The 13,636-nt window shown below is 40.8% G+C and overlaps 1 protein-coding gene across 3 annotated transcripts in view; it reads right to left on the bottom strand.

Moving 5' to 3' along the window:
• LOC137439424 (POZ-, AT hook-, and zinc finger-containing protein 1) overlaps positions 1-13,636 on the bottom strand; it is an 89,372-nt gene that overhangs the window by 56,641 nt on the left and 19,095 nt on the right. For all 3 annotated transcript variants that reach the window (XR_010986926.2, XM_068135163.2, XM_068135164.2), the window contains one exon: positions 4,325-4,564. Coding sequence is in view for 2 of the 3 variants with exons in the window: in XM_068135163.2 (XP_067991264.1) it covers positions 4,325-4,564 (240 nt within the window). In the remaining variant the exon portion in view is untranslated. The remainder of the gene's footprint in view (positions 1-4,324; positions 4,565-13,636) is intronic.

The raw sequence follows: 13,636 nt of genomic DNA, 5'->3' as shown, positions 1-13,636 counted from the left end.
TTAAAATTGAAGACAGGATGAACTTCAGAGCGAGAAATAAGCCGAGGCGGCGGAGAGTTTTACAATGTTATTTTCCAATGTAAATGACAATATCGTGTAGTTTTACGAAAATTCATCACAATTTGCCCAGATTTGTTGCATTCGAATGTTAACACCCTCTAGCGACTGTCAAATCCGAAGACAATTTAATTTCGAGCTACCCTTAGCTCGTGAGGTGGTTATGTCACATGGCCTGGTGAAAAAAAAGTGTTGTGGTTCTTCTTCTTCAGGCAATAACAACTTCTAGTTTCCAGACCGTACATCCAATCATCTTGAGATTTTGCACACTTGTTACTCTTCATGACTTCTACTAGAGTATGAAGTTTCACGTCGATCAATAAAGCGATTCAAGAGATATCCATTTAAAAAAAAAAAAACTTTAGTTAACGATATCTGCCAAACCACGTGACCTATCGCAAATTCTAAAATGATATTTTAGTACACTGACATGCTGAACAGATCTGTGAAGTTTCTCCTCGATTGGATCAAAAATGAGGGAGGAGCTACGTTTTAAAGGTTCATGCTTTAAACCGTCATAACTCTGAAACCATGTGTCGGATGACGTCGCCCTCGCTGACCTTTTTGTTCGTCATGGGCATGCGATTCTGCTTGCAAAGTTTGGCCTCGATCTGTTCAGCCGTTGCACAGAAAAAGGGATTTTCGTGTTTTCACGAAAAACAAGATGGCGGCCGAACCACGTGACCTGCGACGTCATAATTACCATTAAAATATTCTACAGACCGAGTCCCTCCTATGGTGAAAATTTTATCTCAATCGGCCCTATTATTGCAGAGAAAATGTTTTTTTAAGGAAATTAAAACTGAAAATGGCAATAGCACTGGGAGATGTGGCCTGGGAGGACAAAATGGTGTGTTTCTTCTTCTTTAAACAATAAAGACTTTAGCTTCGCGACCGTACTTCCAATCATCTTGAAATTTTGCACACTTGTTCCACCCGATGAGAGCTACATTGCATTAAAAATTCAAGTCGATCCATGCAGTGGTTCAAGAGTTACAAGCTTTTTAAAATTTAACTTCCATTATTTATTGCGGCCAAACCATGTGACTTATCAAAACGTCTCAAGTAACGATGAAACATCCCCCCATGTGGAACATTTGTGTAAAGTTTCCACTCGATATCTCCACAAATTATGGAGGTGATTCCATTTCTAGTTTGAAATTTTAAAACGTCATAACTCTGAAACCACGTGTCGGATGACGTCGTGCTCGCTGACCTTTTTGTTCGTCATGGGTATCCGAATATGCATGCCAGGTTTGGGCTCGATCCGTTCAGCCGTTGCGGAGGAAAATGGTTTTTTGTGTTTTTTCACGGAAAACAAGATGGCGGCCGAACCATGTGACGTATGACTTCGAAATTTTTTGCAATCTGAGTTTTTTAAACTAAGTATCTGGGGAAAAAATCTCATTTTCGGGGGAGAAAAATTGTGTTTGACGAATTCTAACCTCTTAACGTTAGCATTTTTGATATACTCAATACACATGTTTTTTGTTCCCATTGCAGAGTTCTTTAGAATGAGCCATTCCTCAAATTTTTCCATTGAGCCGTTTCGGAGATACAGAGGGGCAAAGTTGAAGGTGTTTTACAAGATGGCGCCCATACCACGTGACCTATGACGTCATCATTAGCATTGAAAAATTCTACGAGCCTAGCCGATCATTTGATGAAAATTTCCTGTCAATCCAACCAGCGGTTGCTGAGAAACTTAATTATGAAGTTTTCGGAGGTGCAAAATAGGGTGGAAGAATAATAATAAGAAAAGCTCTAGCAGTAATAATAGGTTTCTCTCCATTTCATGGAGAGTAAACCTAATAATCAAAGCTTAAAGCTTAAAGCGCTCACAATTAGATTTTGGTTCAGGTCAGAACCAGATCCAGCCTATCAGTGGGATACAAAACAAACTGTTCAGCCTAGCGGAGGTGTGCGCTCTACTGAGTGCCGTTCTAGTTTGTACTGTATTCCCTTTGCTGTACTCAAGAGTGCACGAGCGGGGGCCCTAAGATATTAACCGTTAATAAATTTGTGACTGTTGGTTTGTTTGAGGGTGGTAAGGGTTAAAACGGGTTTATTTACTGAATCAATTATCATTGTTTATTGCATACTGCTTGTTATTGCTTCATGTAATCCTTCTCCCATACCTGATCCCGGTCTCGCCGTTGGATTTTGCTTGTTGTGGTGGTCCCATTTGATCTCGTTTAGTGATTCCGGTATCGTTAGCGAGCTGACTCAATCCGGCTTAAAGCGCTCGTGATCTACGGATGCTCAGCCAGATTAGGAAGATCGCGAGCATCACTCACTCCTAACAAGTATATTGCAGTTGCACATCTTCTTAGGCAATTGCACAGTCCTAACAAGTATTGTAACGTAACAAACAGGTCCGGGAACTTGCCCGGGGCTGTGGACTTAGCTGGAGGTTGCGGTCATTTTGACACGACCCGCAGAACTTGAACCGGATAACTAGAACAGGCCACAACTGTTACAATACGTATAACTATTTACACATTATCTCCATTACATTAAAATATACAATCTGCTTCTTCTTCTTAAGATTTCCTCTACATTTTTCTCTTGATGTGACATGCTTTTCAGTGACTCATCTCACCGAGGCTGTAATGTCCTTTTCTGAGTGTCACAAGGTGGAACTGAACCCTCGCAGGGCCCACTGTATCCGACCAATGAGCTGTGTTTCAAAGTTAGGTTGAGACCTTCTTCCTCACTGGAGAAGAAGGTGCAGTCTATTCTTTTTTTGCGCACATTCCGGCTGCTCTCTGTGGCCACACCGACTTGGGTCTCGGCCTTGGAGGGTTCTGTGTCACTTCATTATCTTTTTGACACCATTTCCTGTTATTGAGCAATTCTTGGTTACAGCCACCCAATTGGCTTTCCCCAAGGGGCCCTAGCCGCTTGTCAGGGGTCATTGATGACACTCTGATGAGTTGTGCTGAGAAGGTAAATGGCACAGGACTGCATGTATAATCACTGTAAAGTAGCAGCATTTGTGTATATTGGAGCACAAACAAGACCAGATGGTTTGGTGTTTTCCTTCCTCAGGCAATGAAACACAGAATGAAATAACCCAACGGCCAGCCTCACCCTCTGCTGTAAGTGAGGTGGGCCCATTCAAGGCAAGTTCACGACACTTCGGTGGGTCAATTTATGGCAAGTGTACACCATAAAATGTAAGATGTTTGGAACAAAGGCATTCGTGCACACAAATGGGTCGGAATAAATTTCAATTCGCTAGATCGAGTGTGGTGTTCAAAGAAAAGGTGACGGGATATATATATATATGTATATATATGTATGTATGTATATATATATATATATATATATATATATATATATATATATATATATATATATATATATATATATATATATATATATATGTATGTATGTATGTATGTATATATATATATATATATATATATATATATATATACGTATGTATGTATGTATGTATGTATGTATGTCTGTATGTATGTATGTATGTATGTATATATATATATATATACATATATATATATATATAGGTCAAGGTCAAGAGATGATTTCTGAGATGTAACGTCAAGCGATGATTTGGCCGAGCAGGGAGTGACGTGATAAGCAGTCCAGGTTCAAAGTCAAAAAAAAATTCTGCATTTGTTTTGTAAAAATTTCCTTACGAGTGGTATGTAAAAGTAGTTTCACTCCATCAAATATTCATCTCTGGGTCAACTAATACTACAGTGATTACAAAATCCTTGGTTTACAAACGAAAGAGTACTGCTGATTGTAGCATCTATCCAAGTTGTGTATGCACTTCGTATGTAGCTAATAGCCGGTTTAAAGTCAATATCGACTCTTCTTCTCTTTTATGTATTCACACACTGGTGCGTTTTCCACACTTGTGAAAGTAGATGTCCATTGAATTAAAAAAAAAAAAGGGTCTTGGCCGCACACAGGAAGGTTGTGCCGTGCATTGTGATTGGTTTGGAGGGTCCATTCAGTGACGTGTTCGTTATGAGGGCATGTTGGAGGCACGTGTTATTCAAGGATTAGTTTTTGATAGATTTGGTAACGTTTTGGACGAGGTATATCTGGCCATCATAAACACGCCGTCGAACAAACGGCCGGACACTTCCTTTTCAGTCGGTGTGCATAAACGACTGGCTATTTCAGAAAACGATGTTAATTTATTTACAAAACGATGTTATTTGTTTGGATTTAAACAAAACAAAGACAAATATTCAAGTCATTCTTGAAAAAATACCATAAATAAAGTTACCTAGAGAAACCTTTGTTACACCAGTCACAGGTGTAAGCCTTGCCGGCACTGCCAATGTGAGTGCGGATGTGGTAGCTCATGCGATCCTTGCGTTTGAAACGTTGGCGGCACACGGGACATTCAAAGGGTTTCTCATCGGAGTGAGAAAGGCGGTGACGTTTCAAATGGTAGATGTCCCGGAAGAACTTCCCGCAATCTTCACAGCTGTGGGTCCTCTGCTTTTCACGACGTCGCAATGTCCTGTCCAGCACATACCGCACACCATGGTCATTTGAAAAGATTCTTAAATTAACTTCAACAAATCAAGGAGAAGGGAGGGTATTTCCCAGGACGTGATGGTTACATCATGCAAGATGTTATTTTGGCACTGGCCAGGCTTTTTCGCAACGCAGCATGAGCATTTAACTTGTATTACCTTCTCTTCTTGGGCACTCGTTCATTATTACAACTACAAACACCCACTTCCTTAGGAAGCAACCTGGGAGGGTGGGGTTGATATAGTGGGGGAGGTGGGGCAAATATAATTTGTGCCATGGCTAATAATCTCCCCTGTCTGCAGCAGGGGTCAGTAAAGCACTTGTACTGTGGCACGTGTACAGGAGAAAATCGTAAATCATCCCACTCCCTCCCCCAATCACAGGGCGGAGTGGTTATTTTTTTGCGCCTATGACCTGACCCTGGGTACTGCCAAACATGTATGCTAAATTTGGTGGAGATCGTCTCCGCCATGCTTATTTCTATGATTTTCAGACGTAGTCGTGGCCAAAAATATTGGGACCCTTGCACGTTTTTCAAATAACTCACAATGTTCTCTAAAAAATAAGTTGAAATTGACAAAAGTATTTGGTCTCCACAATTCTTTATTTCTCTGTTAATATCACAGAACCTTTGTTTTTGTTTCAGAACTTAATATAACCTTTTAAATCAGAAAATAAAAATAAATGGCATTGACAAAATTATTGACACCCGAGACTTAATATTTGGTAGCAAAGTCTTTGGACAAAATAACTGCAGTCAAGTGCTTCCTATAGCCATGAATGAGCTTCCTACACCTCTCTACTGGCAGTTTGGCCCATTCTTCTTGTGCAAACTGCTCCAGTTCTCCCATATTTCTCCAGTTCTTCTTGTGCAAACTGCTCCAGTTCTCCCATAGCCCACATCTGAAAACTGCTGTTTTCAGATCTCCCCACAGGTGTTGAATGGGATTTAGATATGGACTCATTGTCCAGCGTTTGTCCTGTTATGGACTCATTGTCCACTTCAGAACAGTCCAGCGTTTTGTCTTGAACCATTGCTGGGTGCTTTTTGAAGTGTGTTTGAGGTCATTGTCCTGCTGCAAGACCCATGACCTTCGACAGAGATCAAGCTTCCTGACACTGGGTTGAACATTGCGCTCCAAAATGCCTTGGTAATCTCCTGATTTAATGATGCCATGCACACATTCAAGGCAACCAGTGCCAGAGGCAGCACAGCAACCCCAAAACATCACTTAACCTCCTCCATATTTGACTAGGGAAGGTGTTCTTTTCTTTGAAGGCTTCATTTTGTTTTCTGTAAACATAGAGATGATGTGCTTTACCAAAAAGCTATAATTTGGTCTCATCTGTCCACGTGACATTCTCCCAGAAGGATGTTGGCTTGTTCAGGTGTGTTTTGGCAAACTCCAGTCGGGCTTTCTTAGCAGTGGGGTCCTCCTGGGTCTCCTACCATAGAACCCCCTTTCATTGAGTTGGCGACGGATGGTGCGAGTTAAAACTGTCTAACCTTGTGTCTGAAGGTCAGCTTGAATCTGTTTGGCAGTTGATGGAGGTGCTTTCTCCACCATTTGAACAATCCTTCGCTGCAATCTTCGATCAAGATTTCTCTTGCGGCCACGGCCAGGGAGGTTGGCTACAGTGCAATGGGCCTTAAACTTCCTGATAACATTGCGTACGGTGGGACACAGGAACATTAAGGTCTCTGGAGATGGACTTGTAGCCTTGAGATTGTCCACGCTTGGCGACAATCTTGTGTCTGACCTCCTTAGACAATTCTCTGATTTTCTTTCTTTTCTCCATGCTCATTGTGGTTCACACAGTGACACAAAACAGCAGAATGACTCATTTTCTCTATTCAAACTGTTTGAATGAGTGATTTTTTAATTTATATTGCAGGCATCTGCAACTCACCACAGTTGAGTTCAATTCCAAAGTAAAGGAGAATCACCTGCTTGAAATCTAATTATTTCTAACAACTTCTACAACGTGTCAATAATATTGTCCGGGCCATTTTCGGATTCTTGTGTGAAATAAGCTAAGATTTAGTAATTTTTTCCGCTTTTTTGTTTTGTACCACTGCAAACCAAGTAAATACATATGTGGATACCAAAATATTTTTTAATTTCAACAATTTTCTGGAAGAAATGGTGCATTATTTGAAAAAAGTGAAACGGTGCCAATATTTTTGGCCACGACTGCGTACACACATACAGAGAATTGCCTTATTTAATATACTAGGGCGTGCCCGTACGTGGGTGCAAAAAAACATGCGTGCAAACAACAACAACAAAAAAAAACTTTGAAACCACGTGGCAGTAACGACCACAGAACCCCCCCCCCCCTCTATTTACATGAAATGGTTTGGTCCATTCGCAAAGCCAAAGCGAACGGCTTGCGAGTACGGTAGAACCCCCCCCCCCCCCCCCCCTCTATTTACATGAAATGGTTTGGTCCATTCGCAAAGCCAAAGCGAACGGCTAAATCGCCATAGCTCGGTAACTACTTCTCCGATTATTATGAAACCTTGAAAAGGCACATCCTCAGGTCCCCAGCAATATACCTGGCAAATTTCAAGTATATCGGACCCGTGGTTGTCGAGAAACAGCGGTCACAGACAAACACACAGACAAACACACACACAGACACACACACACACACAGAGATTACTGGAATTATAGATAGATAAATAATATATAGTAGGATGTTATTATAGTACCGAATTAAGAAGTTTCTTCACCTTTTTTCTCATGATGGTGACCATACCTCTATTAACACTTGGTTGAGGAAATTTACCGTCCTTATTTTCTGCAATGCCAGAGTAACTTTAATCCTTGTAAAAAAACAACTATTTTTATATTATATGGCAAGTAATTTTGTTCATGCCAGGAACAGTTGATGCTGTTTGTATGGGTAGTGTGTCATAAGAAAAACAGTTTTAGATGTGGGGAGTGGTGTGGAACTGGAAAATGAATGAATGTGAAAATGTGAAAATGAAACGGTGGAACTGGAAAATGAATATGATAGGGTAGCTAGAGGTTATCTGGTGGTGTATAACATCTCGTCAAATACCAGTAACCTCGATGTAGATCACAAAATATATGCATGAGGATAGCATGACAATAGTGTAGATGGAATACATTGTTGGACACCGTGAAAGTTATATTGCCCGACGGATTTGAGTTGAGCACCTTTGCGTTTGTATTTGCAACAGACACCGACTAGGGACATAAAATCAGAGATGGTAGGTTTAGTTTGTTGACAACATAATCCAATGCACATAGAACAGCAAGCGGCAAGGAGGCCTCGAGGACCCTCGAGGTGCCAAGTGAGACCGGAGATATTGTGGAAGATGCGATGAACATGGTGAACGTGGATGCTGTAAATGGCGACCGGGTATCACGATCAGGCGAAAATCCTGTGTGCTGAGAGAATGTCAAAAAAGATTGAGAGTCCAGTTCATCAGACAATAGGTAAGACCAGCATTTATGTATGGGTTAGAGAGTTGGGCAATGTTTGAAAAGGAAGTATAGGATGTGCATATTATGGGATACAATGTTGAGACTGGTGTATGGCAAAACTACGGCTGACAGAATAGGTAATTCTTACTTGTTCATTATGCAGCACAAGCCTGCGGGCTGGCATCATTGGCTGAGCGCACAGATGTGCCACTGATGCAATGCCCTCTGCTGGTTAATGCAGGAATTTGGAATTTGGCCATTGGGATCTTTAACGTCCACCAACGATTACTGGCACACGGGACGCCCACTTTCACATCTATCCGAGGGACGGCACACACATTGATGAAGCACCCTGTCTGGGAAACACTGGGATGACAATCAAACCCAGGCTAGACAGCAAAGACGTGAGTGTGAGAATAGGTAATGAAATGACGTGTGAGAGAATACAGGTGCTCACAATTAGTGGAAGTTGTGTGAGAAAAAAGCAGGTTTTATCAAGTGAAAGATCGCTTGGGAAAGCAAAGTGAAGCTAAATAAAGTTTCAGACATTGGCCTTTTGGTGAAGCAAGATGCCAAAGGCCAAAACGTCAGCTTTGAGTCGTTTCCTACAGTGGTTAGCATACCTTTACAAACCTAAAATTGACAAAACCAAACATGTACGCTGTCTGCCAATGTAGACTGGCATGAGCCAGGACACAGTTGAGTATTCTTCAATCTTCATCTTTAATATAACTAGAGCTTCCAAGGAAGCAGAACTCAACTGAACTGACTGGACAACTTTAAAATAGGTCAGTTGTCTCGACTAGATTTGACTTAAATGAAAAGCCAACAACCTTGTGTAATAAGTTTAAGGTCCTTGTATCCTTATACTTGTAAACCCTGGTGTTGGGTTAGCGGCTAGGGTGCCGGCTTAGGATCCTAGGATCCTGGGTTCGAATCCCGGTCGATCGCTGAATTAACGCCAGGGGGGTTGACTCAGCCTGTCATCCTTCCGAGGTCGGCTAATTGAGTACCAGTTCACTGGTAATTCCCTGTTTGTCGTTAAAGGCGGCAAAAAGGGTTGGCGTCAGGAAGGGCATCCGGCCGTAAAACATTGCTTCAAAAAGGGGACCGAAAAACAACAACCACGGTTCCCGAAAAAGGCCAACCCCCGCTTTGCGGGGAAAAATGGCCTCTAAAGGTGGTTATTTTTATTTTATATCCTTATACTTGTCCTTGTTTTACAAATGCTACAAGTTTGATCAAAATCTGTTAATATTTGTGGACGCTAGAGTGTTAACGTCGTTTTCATGACCAAAAACAAAATGGTCGCCTAGGTCCGCCATTTTTCAACGGATCGGGCTGAGATGTAATACCAACCTGGTCCTTGGGGTAAGGATGCTGCATGTCAAGTTTGGTCAGAATCGGTTGATATTTGTGGACGCTGGAGTGTTAACGTCAAAAAGTTAACGGACGACAGACGACAGACAACGACGACGACAGACGACAGAGGGTTCAGTATGTGATGAACTCAACTGGACGGTAGTCCAGTCGAGTTAAAAATAGGACTATGGATCCTGAAGCTCATCTGGATCAGGAGCGACAGTCAATGCTGTCATAAAATTTGTGGCTGAAGCAGCGCCCCCCCTGTACGTTAGGGCAGGAATTTTTAGCATTTTAGGCCTGATTTCAACCCGTCAATGAGCGCAGATTTTGATGTGGCCAATGCACTTCGTTTGGCATCAGATACGAAACTTGTGGCCAAATTTCATCAAAATCGTGTGTTTGGCTAAAGCGATAATGACTGAAGTGTTTACAGACTCACTCACTCACTGACTGACTGACTTACCTACGGACACTGCTCAATCGCATAAGCTCACCGTTCTAAAGTCCAAGTGAGCGAACAGCGAAAAACACGGTAAAGCTAATTACGTACTGTTAGAGCGTCAGTTGCACCCTGACTACACCTATATCAATTAGTTTTGTCTTACTGAAATGTACCTTTTAAACATTTTGACCTTTTAGACTGATGAGACCCCTTAGACCTTCGAAGACCCTGAAAAACCCTAAAACCTTCTAAAATCTTAAGGCTCTTGAAGCCCCTTAACACCATTAAGACCACCAAGAACATTAAGACCAGTAAACACCACGAAAGACCCGCAAGACACTTAAGGCCCATTAACCCAAATCAAGCCAGCCTATTTTGGACATTCTCAAAGCCAGTGGGAGGAGGTGCGGGAAGAGGGGGAGAGCGGGGCGGATATTTGGCACACTTGTAGATTATGCCAAGGTGAACATGTCTGTGAAGTTGAATCATCATAAACTTAAGATTTATTTTCATTGTCAGCTCATTACATATTCATATATGCAAATTTTGCACACTTTCTAGTTTGAATGTATTTTACGCAAAGTTACGTTACAAATGGCGAGATACGCGCCACATTTTTAGTGGAGGGAATTTTTTGATGACCTTGACCTAATGTGACCTTGACTTGATGACCATGAAACTCTCACATTACATTTATGGGACATGAGGCTTCTTTGGCCTCACACAATTTTACAAGTTATTGATCAATCTGAATCAAAACATACAATAACTTGGGGGTAAAGTCTTCTCAATAATCTGATATAAATGGATGTGTCTGTGTTTTTTGTGGAGTTATACTGGAGCTTTCTGATATGGAATGTGATGCACCGAAATGAACGTCATGAGCTCCTGAGTTGATTAGGCTAATTAACCACAAAGAATCCAGAAGCATTGCCATGTTTTAAACGTACGCCATGTTAAGGTGTACAGAGCAGTTTAATAGGTCCTTCCATGGCATGGCATTCAAATTGCAGAAGAAATAACAAAACCATCATAACATTGTAACAAAGCCTATATTCATTAATACCCATAATATTAACAATAATAGTGCCCAACTTTGACAACAGGAAGTATATTACAAAAACATGTTTTCAAGTAAATCGCAAAAAAACATTTCTCATTCTGTATCTCAGAACAGGTAAGGTATGAGATGTTTTTGGCTGATGAAAAATATGTTACCTTTGACTACTTTAGCCAATACAAGGAATTTCTGTTTTTGTATCCTGGGACGAGTTAATGCTACTTGCTTCCTTCTGTCATAGGGGATCAGGAATCACACATTGGCCGAAAAAGTTGGCAAAAGGAAGCTACATAATGTACAACTGAATTAACCTGAAGAAGAACCCAAACTATACTCGAAAGCATCTAAAAATGCAAAGCACGGCTACTTTAAAAAGACCAAAAAAAATTATGATTTTAGGCGATCTTGACCTTTTGATCTAAAAACAAAAACAAAGAGCTTCTAGCTTTTGATTGGTGAACCAATTCAGTGACCCAAATTCTCAATTGCATGATTTTAATATTAATTTGTTTTCTCCATAATTATCATAATAAAGCTTTGTTCAAGATTTGATGACAAAACTCAAATGGTAAATTGAAATTTCAGGTCAATTGGATGAAAATTGATAATTTTAGGCGATGTTGACCTTTGACCTTTTGACAAAATTATTAATTTGTCTTCTCCATATTATCATAATAAAGCTTTGTTGAAAATCTGATGATAAAACCCAAATGGTAAAAAAGTTACAGCCTGGGTACACGCCTGGAGACGCACGCACGCACGCACGCACGCACGCGCCAAAGCAAAACCCCGTCTCCTGCTTCACGGGGGACAAGCTAGTAAAATGGGATGCAAAAACGAATTGTAAACACTTAAATCAGTAATGACAATACAAACAAGAGGGAGCATTGCATTGCAATACACGTCCCCTACTGGTCCCAAAGAAGTAATATTTTCTAAGTACAAAAAGGGCATAAATCCGTAAAATTTTTTTAGCAAAACTCCCCAGAACTCAAACCTGATCTGTAACTTATCATAATAAAGCCATGTACCAAGTTTCAGTTGAATATGTGACAGGGTATTGGAGACGGACATGGAGAGCAAACCCCGAGTCCCCTATGGTGAAACTGGTCGGGCACTAATAACTGTTCATACAGTTACAGCTGGGAGTTTTACCAGCTCATGTGAGGACTTTAAATGCACATGTGACAATCCCATACAACATATAATGCTTGATTCAATGCACATGTGACATAATGCACATGATATAATGCACATGTGACAACATATAATGCAATTATATATCTACCAAACAATTACAAATCAGTACAGGGCATCAGAAGGCCTCCTTTACCAGTTAAAAAAGTTTCCAAAAATTTCCTCTTCTGAACTTACCCATGCCTCTCTGAAACCATAGCTCTGCCCCTGACATTCTAAAACTATAATTATTGTCATGCCAATTATCAGCAAATGGTTATCAGCAGCTGTTTAACCCTCAGCACACTGTGGGCATTTTAACCATAATTTTGAAAAATGTAAAAATGTTGAAAATCCTCCAAACCCAAGCACATTTGCATTCATTGCAAAGCTCTCCCAATAAATACAAATGTGCTTGCATTTGGAGATTTAAAAATTTTTAATATTTTAAATCGCCCAGTGTATGAAAAGGGTTAAAGGTTTGTTCCTTTTGCACTGAACACACACATACACAGAATGATTTACCTGATTCCTAGACATTTTGTCAATCCTATATGTAAACGCATGCCGCCGTAAGCATAATAGGACAAAATAAAACAGGAAATAGGGAATATTTGTCTCATTCAGCTAGTTTGTTCATTCATTGCAATTGTTTGATTGATTCAAATATCATCATGACAGGAGATTTTCAATCTGATCATTTGAACCATTGTCAACAGCCAGGTGTGTTCCAGAATTGGGTCCTGTTTGGAAGCATTAAACGACGCAGCTTGTTGATGATGTCAGCCTTCTTGTTCTCTGTAACGTCTCGTGGACTGGTCCTCTTCTCATATGGCGTTCTTTTCAGCAGGTGTACAGCGACCTTTTTCCTTAAGAACTCCCCAGACTGAAATCCAGGTTGATCGAAGGAATTCTTCCAGAAGATCATTGATGATCCACTTTTAAACATGCAGGTACACACTGAGCCGAGCAGAGGTTTGCTGGTGATGTCCTTGAAGTCATCGACGTCACAGACGCTTTTCTTCTTCCTCATTCCCTTCTCAATCTGGGCATGAAACGAGTCCGTAGACAAGGTGTGTCCTTTTTCTAAATATTTGAATGTTATTGTCCCAGGGCCTCAATGACTTGGTTCACAATCACTGTGAAGTCGACTTTTTATTCTGTGCACCACAGTTGTCAGTCCAGAAGACCAAGTTTTTGCAGTCACGATAAACTGGGTCGGCCATGATTTTTTGCGTACAAACTTGCTAAATCCTGTGCAAGTCAACCACTTTGGCCTTCATGCCCTATCACTCGAGTTCTTCTGTCGTTTTTCTTGGCACGCTTACCTCTAAGAGGAGCAAATGTTTTGTGAAATAGAACAGGTTGCCGTGTGAACACAGGTTTTTACACCAGGTAATCTTAGTAACATGATTACCTTCTTGCATGTCCATGGAAAAGTAGTTATCCTGATATCCATCATGCTGCTTTTCCACATCCTCCTGATATGCATCCCTGCTTTTCTTTGCTTTTTTCTTCATGAATTCTCATTTCCTCACACCGATTGTACAAGAG

Source organism: Myxine glutinosa, chromosome 14 (genome assembly GCF_964187855.1).
Source record: "Myxine glutinosa chromosome 14, kmMyxGlut1.1, whole genome shotgun sequence".
NCBI lineage: Eukaryota > Metazoa > Chordata > Myxini > Myxiniformes > Myxinidae > Myxine > Myxine glutinosa.
Note: the sequence above shows the minus strand (reverse complement) of the source record. Positions and strands in the feature narration are given on the sequence as shown.